The 17,579-nt window shown below is 36.3% G+C and overlaps 1 protein-coding gene across 1 annotated transcript in view; it reads left to right on the top strand.

Annotated features, from left to right (window-relative positions):
• Positions 1-17,093, top strand: part of gabra6b (gamma-aminobutyric acid type A receptor subunit alpha6b) — a 31,885-nt gene extending 14,792 nt beyond the window's left edge. Inside the window, exons 9-10 of the mRNA XM_085289532.1 lie at positions 2,489-2,745; positions 11,619-17,093. Of these exons, the coding sequence (XP_085145658.1) occupies positions 2,489-2,745; positions 11,619-11,631 (270 nt within the window). The 3' untranslated portion in view covers positions 11,632-17,093. The remainder of the gene's footprint in view (positions 1-2,488; positions 2,746-11,618) is intronic.
• The last annotated feature ends 486 nt before the right edge of the window (positions 17,094-17,579 follow it).

Raw genomic sequence — 17,579 nt, 5'->3', positions numbered from 1 at the left:
CCCACCAACTCTTTATTGAAATTTTCAGAAGTCATACTAGTAGCAGTTTTGCAATGTAATTTAGTCATGCAAATTAATTTAGTCATCTAAAATGTGCAACTGTGCCTTAAACTGTGCAATCACCTTGAGCAACCATGCTATGATTCAAAGAAGTCACCTGAATTCACTTCGCCTAGGGCAAGATCTCTGTGTTACTGAATTTGCGAGGTTAAAAGAGTTATGTTGTCACCAGTGTTTTTGAAGGCTTTGATATATGTGTGAACAATTTGTTTCTTATCCTTATTTCTCTGCCAGTAATCTCTTGGTACTGTACATAAAAGTAAAAAAACAAAACAAAAACAAAAAACAGTTTCGTGAACCCTGTGAGATTGTGAGATTAATATGGTTTAAATGTGCAAAATGACAATGATCAGGAAATTTTTTGTCTTTTCATTCATTTATCCGTATCCTTCGATGGTTCATCTTATTGGATCATAACTGTTGTGTGTGACTGTGTGTGTAATATCCATGGCTTTTAATTTGTAATAATTATTTACATATATTCACCCACTTACATCCAAACACCCAGAGATGAGGCTCCTTAGTGGACAGAAAGTGAAATCGTGCTGTCTATTAACCCCTTCACACACTATGAAACATAAACACACTCGTGTGTAGCTCTTAACCTGCTCTACTCACGGAGACCCACATCCAAACATGATCCATATATCCGTTAGTCAGCACCCAACCTTTCTGTGAGTCTGTTGAAAACTAGAGCAGTGAATAAGGGACAAGGACTTGATCTCCCATGAGATTTAAGAGGAAGCCAAGAGATCCTGTTGTCATCATGAGCAATAGCTTGTCATTTGGCTCAACTGCAGACATGTGCAGTACACCATGCAGAAGTAATGCATGCGGTGTGTGTACTCACTGCATGTTGTTACCTAAAAGGGAAACAGAAACAGGTAGCTGACATTTGAAGCTACAGCCTGGTGTTGTGAAGCATACAGTATACCACTCACAGATAAGAGGATACACTATTATTCACTGAAGAGTGAACTTAACCTCGAAAATGACTGGTGGTAATGGTGGTTAGATCATCTGGACCTGCTCTCTCTCTCACAGCCCTTCCCCAGTGTTGCTATAGAACTTTACAGAGCTTGATATATTCATCAAGCCCATAATAATACAGCTTAAAGAGAATAGAAAGGTTTAAAATGCTGCTCAAACATTAGCTTTTTTATCTTTGTCTAACACCTCCATATCAAATGTTTGTGACTTGCACTCCTGTGAACTTCCTCAAATGATAAACACATTTAAACCCCCAGACGTATAATATATTAAGATTTTACAGCATGATTGCACTACTCAGCATAGCTGCCATGGAATGACTGACAAATATTTTATATTTAATTTGATTCAGTATTAATGTTGTTAATTTAACTGCTAATGGATTTTTAAACTGGCCACCATGGATTTTATTTATTTATTTATTTTTTGGAATGTTTCCCCTAAGCCTTAGGATTGTAACAGTTTAATAGTTTCTTAACCTGTAGAGGAGCATGTAATCCTGTAGCCTCACAAATCCTGCCTAAATCTCACAAGTTCAGATTTTGTTCCAAGACTGCCAAAAAATATCCACACTGAAGTGAGAAACACTGAATGCTTTAGTAAACTACTAGGAGTTTTTCCCCCAAAATAAAATGTAAAGAACTGTTCAAACTCTGCTCTGCAATAAATGTTCTAGAAACTTGCAAATTTAACAAGGAATATATTTGAAATTTCCATGTAAACAAAAAGTGTCCTATAACGCATAAATATGGCACAAAACAGCATATTTAAAATAAATATTAAATTATATTATTATAAAGTTCAGTGCTTACTCAGTGAAGCTGCTGATCAATAAAAGGCCATCGTGGAATGACTGTATTTTTTTATGCTGAAATTTGTTCCTTTAAAAGGGAACGTGTTCTTTCTCACTTACTCTACCTGGAGGCAACACATTGTTACTTGACCCATTTTCCAGATGTACACTCCCCTTACTTTCTGTACACATACTGTATATGATTTACAACTATTGGAGCAGGGAGCATGTGTTGCGATCACACTAGTTTACTCAAAGTTGATGAGGCGTGAGAAACCCATGCGTCAATATATTGAGCTTCTTTCGTTTAATATGGTTTGTTTGCCTCCCACAACTACACCAGCCTTGACAGAATGGGCTGAAGTTTCAATCAAAATCAAAACATCATTGATTTTCTTTTCTGGGTGTAATTACTGTGATACTCATACTCATTTTAGATATAGATCACATGCTCCATAGAACATATGGACTTATCTATTTACAGTATGTTAAACACACCACTATCATCAGAATGGATTTTTCCTTTTTTCCTTATTTCCTCCCTTAACACTAACTAGCATTGATGTTATAAGATACTGACATTATAACATTTTGTTTTTCCCTGGTCTTTATATACTTTGTATCGTTCTTATTTTCCTCTCCAAGGTGGATGCCAGTAGTGTGCTTAAGAAGAGGATGAACTCCACCCCGATGTTTGAGCGTCCTGCCAAGACATTTCCCAACCCACCGGTCAATGCCCAAGCATTCCTCCAGCAAGGTTCGGCTGTACCGGCCAACAATGTTCTGACTGGCACCAGCATCATCGACAAATACTCACGCATCCTTTTCCCCCTTTCGTTTGGCGCCTTCAACCTGGTCTACTGGATTGTCTATCTTACCAAGGACACAATGGAGATGTCCAGGTGAACAGATGGCATGTTGTTACAAATGATTCCAGCATTTGTTTTTATGTGTTTGTAGAGAGACAACAGACAGATTTTAGGATGACTACTGCCTTACTGACTATAACTGAATGGGTTTTTTTCCCCCCACTCGGCTAGGAAAGCCCGATGGGATATTGTCGGCAACCTGCTGGGTGGGAGGGTGGGCGGGCAGGCGGCGTCAACACCCAAATTTGTGAATGCAATAACTTGAGAACAACGCAACATAGTAGTATCAAATTAGCACCATTGGTACATCTACTAAAATCTCACACAAGTTTGAATCTCACAGATCTCAGCCTCAAGGTCAAGGTCAGAGGTCAAGCATTAACTTGACTACTACGAAACAAATGTACAGCTTCTGTACTTATATAAGATATAATGATATATGAAATGTTCATCAAATTATTGACATATGAACAAGAAAATTATTTGCACTTTACATTACTGCTTGGTAACAGTGTGGTAATAATAGAGTAATAAGGTGGAAATGACAAGGTAATAATATGGAAATAGGAGTTTACTATGACTTAAATACAAATTAATATCAAAGTAATAACTAAGTAATATCATGCATAATCAGTGGCTTTAGCTGAGTAATAGAGTAATAGTAATAGCTGAGTAATAATAATATTGGGTGAGAAGGTGGAGTCTGAAGGAGCAGTGAGGACGTTGGATGGGAAACTGCAGGTTTAGTTATTTTGCTACTTTCATATTAATACCACACTACCACAGTATTACCAAACTGTAATAGAAAGTCTTTTCTCTGTCAAGTTTGCATGCTGAGGTTCTCACACGCAGTTGGTGTTAGTCTTTTCATCAGTTACAATTACCTACTTTGATTCCAGATCTTCATAATAAACTTGAAGAGTCAATATGTGGTAAATTTTAAAAGACGCAAAAGATGCTTTTTGCTCAAAAAAGGCTCATAAGGTTCCACAATATGACTGTGTAATCTGGTTTATGTCCCCACAACAATAATACAATACACATACATGCATACACATTTCTCACAATTAAGAAAAATGTGAGAGTTTTGGATGAAAAGAAAGGCAGTATGCTGATTATGTGGGCAGGTGGTTCTGGAAGTTTACATTTTGCTAAGTCTCCAAGTGTGTGAGAAATAGCTTATATTGTCTTCCTTATTGGTGGATTTTGTTGCGCTTAGGGACCTTTGGCTATTGAGCAAAATATAACTGAAAATATACCCATCTGTGTTCTAAAGTTTGTCTGCTGTGTGTGTGTGTACTTGTGTGTTTGTATACCAATGGGTCTCTGTGTGTAAGAGATAAAGGAAGTTAGAGACAGAGAGAGAAAACAGAATATGGGAATGTGAAGTATTCATTATATATATTGTTTTACATTTTTTTCTTTCTTCATTGTGCATTTGCTATTCTGGAAGGGCATATATTATTCATCAAATACACAAAGATCTTTCAACTTACAGAGAATTTTTCCAATATGACTTTTTCCAAACGTGTTAGAGACTGGTCACGGGGTTGATACTGAACGGACTGCATTATTTACAGGTTTTATGAGTATGTACTTTCAATACATAATGAATTCTTGCCCAAATAGGATGAACATGCAATTATCTTCTGTTTCTCTTAGCAACATTACTAAAAATATATCTCCTAGCCATCATTTGCCATGCATAGATTGCACTTGTAAACAGGCATAATAGCTGTGTGCAAAGCTTTAATGAGCCATGCCTGTCCAAGCCAGAGAAAATAAAGAAAAAATAATTAATGTATAATTGCTTGACCTCTTTATAAAGTCATAATTCTCTTATATTTGGGCTAATGTGGTACAAAACTGTGCAATATCTGTAATGGCCAGCAGGGGTTGGCTCTCCTATCTTAAAACAAGTCAAAGTGTAGAGAAGACTAGGATAAAAGTAGCCTAATTCACGCATAATTTATTGTCTCAGTCAACATTTCACTAATGACTTAATGGTCTCATTTGGGAATTTCAAGTCATATTGAATGCAAAATTAACTTTATGTTGAATCTGCAGTCACATTAAGTGAAATATATGGTAAAAAGGGACCGCTTGCTCTCTTTATAATTGGCAACTTCATTAATCTACCAGAAAACAACCCTTCTACTCACTTGATCTGTGACCTCAGTAAACACTTTCCTGATAGGTTTATTATCTCAAATGCTAATTTAATGTCTTATTAAAACTTTAATTTATAGTCTAATGAAAATTTAAAGTTTGTTATTGAATCATGCTAACTTTTTTAATCAATCCACTTTTTAACCTCCTAAGACCCGAACTCTTCCACTGCATGGATTTTTAATTTCTCTTTGATATTTGGACATATTGGGGCCCGATGAATGTAAAAACAAAGATTTACCAGATTTTTGTTTTTTGCCTTATTTTTGTTTTTAAGAAAAATGAGAGCCACATATGAGCATATTCATTTAAAATTTTCATAGAACAGTAGCAGTATAATGTCCTCGTAAGTAGATATCAGGACCTTGTAGAGCAAAATTCAGTATTTTGGTCTAAATAACCCAAAATGTGATTTCCACATATGTGGACACCAGGTCCTGATCAGACACACACTCTGTATGATGATCTTTTCTTTGCTGTTTGCTAACTAAGCTCCCACTAATATTTAGTTTTTTTAAATTTTCGTTCAAATTTTCATACAAAATGTGATCTCAAAGAAATCCTTTAGCTTTTTGTCAAACATCAGGATTTCTACATATTGAATTCAGCGAAGGCGACAGCTTTCAAACAATACACCTTAAGCTTACACTAAATCAGTTTAGTAAACAGCATCAAATCATATATAGGATGTGACTTGAAACAGCAACTTGAGAGGCTAATACTCACAACAGACTATATTATGAATACTTATAGTACAACATAGTAAACTAAATCTGAATCTATTTTTCTGTTTTTTCAGGTGCTGTCTTTTAAATTGTATACTGCACATAACTTACAGTTATTGCTGATATACACAGCAGTCGTGCTGCGTCTTGGCTTTGTTATTGCTAAAGCACAAATAGCGCTATGGTTCTTTTGATGACATCATGAGATGCATTGTGCTCTCTTATATTACATCTATAGCTCCCGTATGACACTTTGATAGGATGTTGAGATTTATACTAGTTAGAGATAAAAAGGCTCACTTTATTGTGTATGTGTGCAACTTAGTGTGCTTGATTTGTCCCGGCCATATGCTCTAAACAAATGTGTCTGCCTGGTTGTGCATTTATGTTCACACTATCGATATGCACACTATCAATGTGCATCAACACTTCTGACTCTGGGGCTTTTCAACTGTGTGGGTTCAGCTCCTTTTATTCTCCTTTCTTGCTCTTTCTCTAAAAAGAGAAAAGCCCCCTGGCATGAGCTGAGACAAGTCAGATGACATGACAGTGTTGGAAGGGATCAGGATAGCTGTGTGTGACTAACCCGCTTAGTGACACACTCCTAACTGTTTCTGTTAATTGATAGGAACTGCAAGCTTGAAAGGAGATCCTGACAAACGTCCTGTAGAAAAATTGCAGAGTGACAGCATTTCAGCTCTGGGAATCAGGAGCAATTAAAAATAAGAAAATGGCATATAATAAAGTATGCATGTGTTTCTTTTGGAATTCATGTGCATATGTCACAGAGGAATTTCTTCACATACAGTGCATTTAAGTGTGACTGAGAAAGTGCAGTGAGTGGGGAGGATTGATGAAAGGCAAGAAGGAGGTGATACAGTGATACAATACACAGAGCCCCAGGGCTAATAACTGAAACCCCCAGTGGTCTTAGAAGCAGCTAGTGCAAAGAACAAGTATAACCACAGGTTGTCATTCTGATCGATAACGGCTACATGACTGTAAGAGTTGAATCGTCTAACATCGACAAAAACTGCCACTGAACACGCTTGCTGCAGGTGGTGTTGTAGAGATGGTTCTTATATTCATCCTGAGAAAGATCAGAAGGTCTTCTCCAATACAGAACATCTCATGTCTGAAATCCTACTTGCGAACTTGGCATGTCAGCAGAAGACAACAACCGCAAACAGACCCTTTTTGGGGAAAATAATCTTATTGACAGTGATATGCTGCGAAGAGATGCACCTGTTAAAATGTTATCCATTTTTTCAGCAGTAGATATTACATCTTTGGAACAAAATTACTTATTTTCAAATCACAGTGGGTCTCAGAGGCAGCAATAAGTTACTATCGGGCTTGGCAAGGGAATAGAGTTCCTGGCAGGATGATCAGAGGTTTTTGGTGTGCTCGTCATGTCAGGAGCTGGGCAGTTATCTGCTGAGATGACTCTAAAAAGTAACAGTACTGCACCTCAATCCATTCCATGAAAATAGACAAGTGCAGAGAAAAACTCACAACGCTTTTGTTGACATAATGATGATTTCTAAAACACTAAAAACAGTCATAAAACATTTCTTGGCATGCATTTTGTTATTATGAAATATATATAGTTGCTTGATAATTCACTTTTGGCATCTTGCCAACAGACTCACCCAAATGATAACCTTTACAAGTAAAATCACACTGAAATTTGCTGCCAATCTTTATGCCACATGGAGGTAAACATGAATAAAGAGGTTATAAAGCTGCCAATAGTTGACTTTTCTCCATAAATAAACTGTTTGGTGTTGTAAAGTTCACCCTTTTCTCAATTAAACATCTGATTATCAGCATGAATGAAGGGAAACATATCAACGTGGGTGAGAACCTGAATGGTGAATTGCATTTTTACCTAATTTGCTTGTTGCCTGGGATAATTGAGATATATTTGGCTGATATTTTGAATTGTGGCTAAAGTGGTGCAAACACTGCCTAAGATTATAAGTTAAATTACAGTTAAAATAGCGGGAGCGCTATAGATTATGACTGAAACACGGTCCACTGCACAATACTTTCACAGTTAACACTTTACATTTCTTTGCTCTTGTGTGCAGCACCACCTACACTAGTAACCTCTTGATTCTCAGTAAGACCCACATGAATCCAAATATTGTATCCATTAAATGAAAGTGAGCAGCTCTTTTCATTTCAGAGAAATAAATATACAACTCCAGCGGCCTAACTGAAAGCAGATAGCTGTGCAAGCAACAGACCCTTTTTCTCTCTTTGTGTCTTTGCTTTTTTATTGAAGGGTCTCCTGCAAAGATGAGGTGAACCAAAAGAAAAGATTTTGGTCTGCTGTGAGTGTAGGTGGATTTGTGTGCAAGTGTGTGTCTACTTCAGTGAGGATACAGGCATACAAGTGTATAAATGTGCCGTGGCAGCAGTGCCTACCGACTGCAGGCTATTTTAATGAATAGCACCATTCAGGGCGAGACATGAAGGAAACAAATTTGCTGAAAACACTTCCTTCCGTGAAGGGCCCCAGCTGGTTGGTTGACTGGTTGCTGGCTGCCTAGCAGGCTAAATGGTGTATGTGTGTCAGAGTGGGTACAGCAGGCGATAAGCCTTGCTCCTCTTTATTGGCCATCAGAGTTCCAGGCTTGAAAAAACAACTTCCCTATTGTTGCTCATAAATCAAAACCACTAAATGCTCTTTCAAACTCAATTCCTATTTTCAACTGCAGGGCCATAGCCATAGCTTTGGTGTAATGATCATTCAATTACAGGCCACTCATACAGGGAGTAGAGAAGACCGATATAAACAGTGATCCCCTATCTATCATTTTTCTCTCCTGGGTCTTGTGAGAACTGTTTACATCTGCCTTTGTCTGTCAGGCGTTTATCACACATCTACCTTTGTTTGCATGGAAGCCTGTGTGCACACTCATGCAGAAAAAAAACACAAGCATTTACAAATCTTAATAGGATAATTTGTTATCAAACAAGAAATCTGTTCTCTTTTTTCTTTTTTTCGCATCGTCTATCACCCCTTGCTCCCATTTGCTTTTTCTATTTCTTACTCTATCTAGTGTCACTCTTTTAAACGCTTCCTTTCTCAGTCACCATCTCTCCACTATATTACCACATCTTCCACTCTGCCATGGTGCACAGTCTGCAGTCGGAATCTTCCTTGATAAAACGGGACAGCCTGACAGGCTAAGCAGAGTGCTGTCCCTCTACCTCATTTTCTCAGCATTAATCACCCAGGCTTTCAACTGCAAAGAAGAGACTTTTCTCTGTGGGACTCTCCCAGTGCTTTGCTGATCAGTCCTCTTTAGCAACTGTACAGATGCAAATTTGTCATTTGGTTAGTTGAACAAATGCAGTTAATAAGGAAAGGCAGCCTTGTTTTAAGATAAATGGTGCTGTTACCAAAAGGTCACAAGTTCACTTCCTTTAAGAGCCTGTCTGCAGTTCTTTGACCTGTCAGTGCACCCTAGAACAAGACTGATGATTCATTTCAAGTCAGACTCTTTGAATCTTTTTCTTAAAGACATATGAATTGTTTTGACAGTAAAATATTGTGAGAATGGAATGACAAATGTCGTAGCAAATGTCACATATATAATTTCTGTCACCTGGACACATGTATATTGCAAATTGTTTTGTTTAATCTATGCAGTGTTCCCAGGGGTCGCCAAGTGGGCTTTGCCAAGTGGAGGTAGTGTAGGTAAGGGGGCAAAAGGGGAAAAAGACTCATTTACAACTAAGTCTTACAATAATTTTGTAGGGTATATTCATATAAATGTTGCTCCTTCTTTAGGTTTTCCTTTGCTCTTTGTCGTACATGCTACATAGTATATGCAGGAGTTACGTGAAATATTGTATTATGGCTGCTTTCCAAAACCTAGCCTTTGTAAACATGGAAATTGAGAAGAGTTGCTAAAGAAATTCAAATTCAACTCGACCTCATCTCGAAACAAGTCCTGTTACTTAGCAACGACAATGAATCAAATTTGGGGCAGTTATTTTAGTAATTATTTTGAAACATTATCAAAATTACCCTTCATTTCAATGGTCAGGGGACCATAAAAACTGCATGTACAAAATATCCAAATCCAATCGAATATACTTAAATATTTGTTGACTTTACCCATAAATAAGACTTTTTTTTTTCACTTTTTCCAGCATATTTGCTGTTATAAAATCTCCCATGAATTTCATTTTTAGAAATTGTTTGAGTTTCATGTCTATCTTTCTTATGATGCTACTGCTGCTAGCTCAACCCAACAGTTGTGTAGCAAAGAGTCTGCCTACTGTACAATGTGCCCAATAAGTCTATTGCACCCTGCCCAGTTTGGCCGGCACCTGTTGTCCTCCTTGACTTTAAATAAGATGAATTTCAATCATCATTTAATTTGTTGTCAAAGAGATTTCATTATATGAATTGCCAACTTTAGCCATAAATCATATAGAGATCCACTGAAAGCTAATATGAATTAGTCCTAAGCCTTAAATTTCCAGCTTACCAAATGTCACATGCTGAGCAGCACTTACATTTGAAAGTAATCTCTCAGTGTCCTCTCTTTGTTGCATTTTTCTCCACCTAAAGTGGGACGTTTTAAAACATCTTTGTTCTTCCTGGAAAATACGTGAACTGTGCACATCTAGCTAGTGCACAGATTCTGTGCCAAACTGCACAGAGAACCTGTTTGTCACTGGTGATGTTTGTTGAACTGCTAGAAAGGTTTCATTTGAGATTACCCATAAAAAAGTTATTTTGTAGTGCTAGCTAGATGCTGAAGTACTGCTGGTGCAACATTATTGATATCTGCATACTTGTTATTAATCTCTGGCTGTCTTCACCAGCATGTCTTTTATACTGTCTTCCTTCTCTTACCCCAACCGGTCGTGGAAGATGGCCGCCCCTCCCTGAGCCTGGTTCTGCTGGAGGTTTCTTCCTGTTAAAAGGGAGTTTTTCCTTCTCACTGTCACCAAAGTGCTTGCCCATAGCGGGTCATTTCATTGTTGGGTTCCTCTCTGTTTGTATTATTGTAGGGTCTACCTTATAATATAAAACGCCTTGAGGCGACTGTTGAATTCAATTGAATGCATAACAGGAATGAATCAATGGTGGAGAAGGGGCTGCAGTAGGTAGGGTAGGGTCAAGTGGTGAATTAACTGTAGCATCAGCTGGAAAGATGGAGTCAGTAAGTTAGGCAGTTTCATACAAAATACTAACTATCAGATTTATTTAGTCATTGAATCGAAGATTCTGTAATGCTATTCTAGATCATTCCAGCCCTCTTAAACCCCAGAGTGTACCAATAATACAAGGCAGTGACAATAAATTATAACAAATCAGTATACAATGGTACATTTGTTGTCATACTCCACTGTGTTTTACTTTTGACTGGAATGACACTATGGTTAAACACTTATGTCTACTGGATTTACAAATGCTAAATGCCTATTTTTAATCTGTCTCAGCATATCACAGTTAAAACTTGATGATATAAAGGATGAAGTTAAAAGACACAAAAAATACATTTGCATACTGAAACTATTAAAGATTTTGTTTTCATTTTTGTATTGCAGTGGATTCTAACTAAAAACACACAGAAAACCTCCAACTTTTGCCAGCAGGCATGTAAAGTTCTCTGGCTAAAAATGGCTCTCAGTGCTGTCAAAAGTGTCACCGGCTTCAACACATAAGGCAGAGATGGTAAAGATGTAAACTACCTAGCTAAGTTTTCCAGATGGGTTTCACAAAGTCTTTCAGGAGAACAGTGGCAGTGAGACACTGAATAATTTCAGATTTATTTTACCTTTAAATTCAGTCTGGAATGGTGTTCAGGCAGATATGGACAGATGCAGATTTGAATAGGTATGCATGTGTAGGTTTCTGTAAGCATATATTAGTTTAGTTGAATGTGTTAAAATCCATTCTTCATGATCATGATGCTTTCTATTTTATTTTAAATAATTTTTACTAATTCAACATTTTCTTCTCTGATTTTTGTCTTACAGGGATACCATCTAGGCCTAGTGTTTGTTCTTCTGGATGGCACACACACACTTACATGCATACATTTACATTTATATGTATCAGCCACAACCTTAAAACCAGCGACCATTGAAGTGAACAACATTGATCAGTTCATTTAAATGCAGCACTCTTCTGGGAAACCTTGGGCTCTGACATTCATATGGATTTTACTTTGACTTGAACTGCTTACCTAACCTTTGTTCCCGACTAAGCACACCCCACCATTGCAACAACATTCCCCAACAACTGCAACCTTCCCAAGCTGTATAATTTACCCCCGTGATATAATAAAAACTCCTCAGGAATGGGTGAAGAACACAACAAAGACAAAAGTTCCCAGATACTTATCTGATGATGAATCAGTGGAATTCTCCAGAATGAGCCACAAATTCACAGGAGATACACTCTAAAGAAGCCAGGCACCAGAGGACACCCAGCCTCAGACACCCCATGTCCATATCTGGACAGGTTAGATTTGCTTTTGCAGATCAAGTGGAACCCAGTGCTAGGCAATTAGATTCATTGTTATGGCTAATCTGATATAAATTTAAGAGGCACAAACAAAAAGTTCCACTTCTCCATAAAAAAGCAAAACCCAGTTAAGTAAGTTATTAAGTTCTTTTGATGTTTTGCACTACTTACAATGCTCCTACTCCATTTATCATATCAAGTAGCCAACTCATGTAGGTAAGTAATAATGGTGGTAAGTGACAAAAAACTGCTATGTACACATTGCAACACAAGCCGGATTATTTGTGCCAAATGCTTCCCCTTAAACACTTCAGGATGTAAGCGAAAAGTCTGAACCTGGAGTTACACAGTACATGAAACAAAAGATAACCATGACTCTGGTCATGCTCCTGACCTGATGTACCACCTATTTGGACATTATATTCCCTTCTACTACTGACTGCTGCTTAGTCACTTGGCTCTATCTGACCCATCTCTAATCATTGTTATTTACATTTTGAAGAGATCTAGTTCCTTAATCCAGAAAGAATACCACAGGAGATTCAGATATTAATTGTAGGATATGTTTACCTGGCTGCAGAACTAGGGCAGCCACACATCTATAAGTTATAAAAGTTATAAGTTATTTTTGAACTGCCAAAAATATTATGCTTATCCATTTATTCAGATAAAATATTTTCTAATTTAATATCAGCTCACTGACTTTTATATGGCTGCAAATACAAGTAAACATAGTATAGAAAGACTCCAGATAAAGGCTTCAAGGCTACCTGTAGAATTTCTTCTTTATCTTACAACATTAAGATAAAGAAGAAAGGGTTCAATGGGTTACAACATTAACCCATTGAACCCTTCCTAACAGCAAAGCAGATATAATCTAAAAATATAATATAGAGTAAGTTTGCCACTAAACTTCGTCTATAAGTTACACGACAAAAGCAAAAATATATTTAAAAAAAACAAACAAACAAAAAAAGCAGGTTGCCGGATTCTAGTGCTGGAGAAGATAGAACATTTATGGGGAGATTCACCACATAGAGCAATCTGATCACTTAATAAACTGGATTTTCACACAAAGAAAAAAATACTTGCCAAGCTCTTTTTTTGCCACCTCAGTGCATTGTATTTCATTTTAGCTTGTTGCATGGAAAGCAAGTGCTTTGAGAGCAGATGTACCTGATCCTTTTGCCAACTTGACCAGGCAACTCAAAGCCATATGAGCTCCAGAGCCCCATGCTCTGGTATAATTTAAAACAGAAACTACATCTCTCTACCACTCTTTTTCATTCATTTCAAATCTCTGAGATATAAAAAAAAATTACCCATTAGTAATAGCTGGGGTAGGACCTACTTTGGGAGAGCAAGAGCTAAAGCATCCACAAAGATCCACTTTGTTGTATGTATTGATTTTCTGTGTGCATGCAATTCACATGCAGTTCCAGACATCAGAATGATATTGCATCTGTGGTTGAAATGACACATTTCCTGCTTCAATATTTAGAACACATGTAAGGCAATAAGTGTACTTGTCCTGATACTGCATCCATTGTGACTGAGTGACTGAATTGCAGGAACTCTCTCACTGCCAGCTCTACTTTCCACTATTCATTTTTTCCCTTCCAACACTCTATTTTTTGGTTCATTGGCTTAATTTCCCTCTGCTGGAGTATAGAGGATGTGAAGAAAAATCTTCAAAGGGTTTAGATGGTGTGTTCCACAGATTCATTGGCTGCACTGAATATTTAGTGTCACATGCAGATGCAGATAGAAAAAACGTGTGCATACAGTTACTAGAGGGTTAAAAACATCCACGCATACTACTTATTTGAGCCACATTTTTGGACTAAAATATTGACATTACTTGCAACCATTTAATACAGCGAGGCATGGCAATAACCCCCTTTTCACAGAAAATATTTAAACCTTTATATGCTAATGTAAGCATTTTATTATTCAATACTTATTTTTTCTCCTTTTTTTCATAATTTTAATTGGAGTTAAATGATTCCTGCATTGGTTCCCAATAATTTGTCAAGATGACAGCCATTGCTCTAGTTTTTCATTAAAAAGCAGCAGAAATAGAAAATTAAACCTATCATCACCAATTATACAAAATGCCAAGACATATTCATTAATAATCCACTTATGTGGATTAGCATATGATTATGCAGTGTTTCCAATTAAGTACAAAGGGTAACATGTTCAAGATATGTGGTGTCTACATCTAAACCAGTGTGTTTACTGCCTCATTGCATGCATCATGCACGAAGGGTGTTTTGATTTAAAGTGCTTTTATTGACAAAGACACAAAAAATAATGTTATTTAATATTTGATAGTATTAATAATTATTATTCATATTAAATAAATAAAAAAACACCTGACTACAGCACCAAAAGATTGTATGAAGTCTGAAGTCTGTGTCTGTTGAGTGGCTGTTTGATATTGATGAAACATAAACAAACTTTATGGTGGAGAAGTTTTTCCCCATCTTCTTGTTCAGTTTTGAATATTTAGTTTGAAACAAGAAATAACATCATGTTTAATAGTATTCAATCATTTTATGTAATTATTGTATATATGAACATTTGTGAAAACACAGATATAATCAGTAATGCAAAGGTCAAATGAAGACAATATGCAATGCAACAAAAAATGCAATAATAAATCAATTTGAACTCTAAGGTTCAGATCAATTTCATAGAAAATGTTGGTAGGATGCAAATGTTTTCTTTTTTTTTCTAAATTAGCATTTTAAATCTGTTAATAATAATAATAATAATAATAATAATAATAATAATAATAATAATAATAATAATAATAATAATAATAATAATAATACATTAATAGAAGGGTCTTTGAATATTGCCAAGGATTATACATAGCTGTTTTGTATGCCATCACTGCATGGTATGATCACAGTTGCCATTAGGTTAGCCACTTTATTAGGGTTAAGCAAAGACGTGTTCTGCTTGTTCTGTTTTAATAAGTTTGTAGATCTGTGAAAGATAGAATGTCTTGTATCCTACATGAAAAATCTGATGTTCTAGGTAAATTGTGTTTGAGATCCTTGTTCAGTTGACACTGAGATAAAGTGTATTGTGATCTACGATCTTTGTAAACTGATTTTCAAAGATTTGCTCATTTTAAAACCTGTTGTGCATTTTTTTTCACATGTAAATTAGAAGACTAAAGTAACAATAATGGCAGTCTCTATAAACTGTCCTTGTATCTTCCTTCTTTCCCTACTTTATTCATCACCCTCTTCCCCTCTGTCTATGAGGCAGAGGCTGAAGAGATGGGACGTTTCAACCCTTAATGCCCTGTATGTCAGGCTGTGTTGTGGAACTGCCAGTGAAATCAGACTGCCAGAGAACTATTGGTGCAACCCCAATGGAGCCTCGGAGCACTGACTTTGTTCCACCTCCAGCAGTGACTGGGCATTTTCTCTGCAGAACAATATTCAGTCAAATAATCAGTTTAAACAGTGCTGAGAAACTTTTTTTTCTATACTGACTGAACTTGTATGCATTTACCCAAAGCCTAGTTGCAAGAATCACATATGCATGAACTCTGACCCTTTATGTGTATGTTAGGGTTGTTGAATGTAGAAGATAACGGACTCTATATAAAATAGAATTCTATTGTTCTGGTGACTTTGGCCACAAATTGGCCTTTGCAGTTTTTATTTTTATTTTTTGGTCATTCCACAGACATGGCTTATTGATTCTTTATCAAATAATGTTTTGTTCTGTTTTTCTTATTTGCCTAGAAGTTTTTACCACACCTTAGAAGACAGTGAATGCCATATACTGTTATATTATGTGTATATTTTGTGAATATAATGAGATATTTATGTATGTACTCCTATTGTATGGCTCTGCTTGATGATCATCTCCACATCTTCACAATATTAGCCATTTGTACCTGTCTGAATGACTACAGCTTTTTACATTTTATGAATTTAGTTGATCCCTTTTTGCTCCTTTATACACTGTTACCAAGTAAGGCTTGCTTTTTGTTTGTGTTTATTTATTAATTTATTTTCAAAAGATAATATGTGCATATGTCCATGTTTTGTCAATAAATGACCCCTGCTCATTTTCACACATATATATATATATATATATATATATGCATTGAAACATGCATTTATATATACATTGAGTCATCACTCAAAGTGCAGACTGAAAAAAGAAATCAGAACAACAATGAGATGAGAGTACATATTTGCACTATTTCTCCTTATAAAACCTTATCAAACTCTGAGTTCACGCTACAGCATAGTGTTAGGGTTCATTTCAAGCCTTTTTTCTTGTTTTCCAAACATTCTGCTTTAATTTGCATCAGGTAATTTTAATATTGCAACACCCAACCTTTAGATCATACACTATTGCTCTGATTTTTTTCCTGTAACATTTCTTTTAAGAGTTGCAAATTCACTGTTCCGTCAGTGATTACGGAATAACCCGGGCTTAAAAATAGGAAAAGAGTCTCAAACTGCGATGCTCTATGTTAGTATTGGCGTGCGGTGCCTATTCCCTCTAACAAAATGCTGTGCAAGTTATCTAGATTTCTTCTATTTTTCACGTCTTTTATGATGCATGTTATACTCCCAGTGTGCTCTTTTGAGGGAAGCGCCTGAATTTCCTGTTTGTAGGCAGTTTTGGACTGGTGAACACCTCTCTGTATAAATGCCTTTCTAGCTTTATATCAGGTTCATACATCTATGTAATACATCACTTATGGTCCTATGAAAGTTGTTTCAATTCAGGGATGGTTTAGACCAGCTCCCAAACTTAGCATGTTTTTATTTATAAGGAGAGAAATCTTTACAAACCTCATATAAGATGGCATTAACTTAATTGGAACACCTGACTTCAAGTAGCCTCTGAAGAAGTCATTAAAATAGGTTCATCTACTTTTTTGTTTTAGCCTGCACCGTGAATGATTACTCTGTGTGTTTAATAAAGACACGGCAAAATTACCTTTGTTTGTGTGTTATTAGTTTAGTCAGAAAATCTTTGAAGCTCTTGTGAGATTTGTAAGACACAATCTGTTGTTTGTAAAACTTTCAATATGCAATTTATGTAGTTCTTCTCAATAGGACACATTTCCTTATTATTGACAAAATAGAAACTCAATACGGTTTAATATAGCTTAATTTGTTTCCTTTAACTACATTATATGAAGACCATATCTTGCAGTTAAGGTGCTGCACAGTAACTGTAATTAACACAAATATCAAATCAGAAAATCACATGCCTGTAACTCAGTGGGTTTAGGCACATTCAAACTGAGCATTAGAATGTGGAAGAAAGGTGACTTAAGTGACTTTAAATACAGCATGATTGTTGCTGCTAGACTGGATGTCTGAGGATTTATAAAACTGCTAATCTAATTGGATTTTTCCACAGAATCATCTCTAGAGGTTACAGAGAATGGTCCGAAAAGGTGAAAATATCCATTGAGT

This window comes from Mchenga conophoros, linkage group LG10 (assembly GCF_057382185.1).
Source record: "Mchenga conophoros isolate Kocher_MC1m ecotype Shallow Benthic linkage group LG10, M_conophoros_male_GT1.1, whole genome shotgun sequence".
In the NCBI taxonomy this organism is placed as follows: Eukaryota; Metazoa; Chordata; class Actinopteri; order Cichliformes; family Cichlidae; genus Mchenga; species Mchenga conophoros.
Note: the sequence above shows the minus strand (reverse complement) of the source record. Positions and strands in the feature narration are given on the sequence as shown.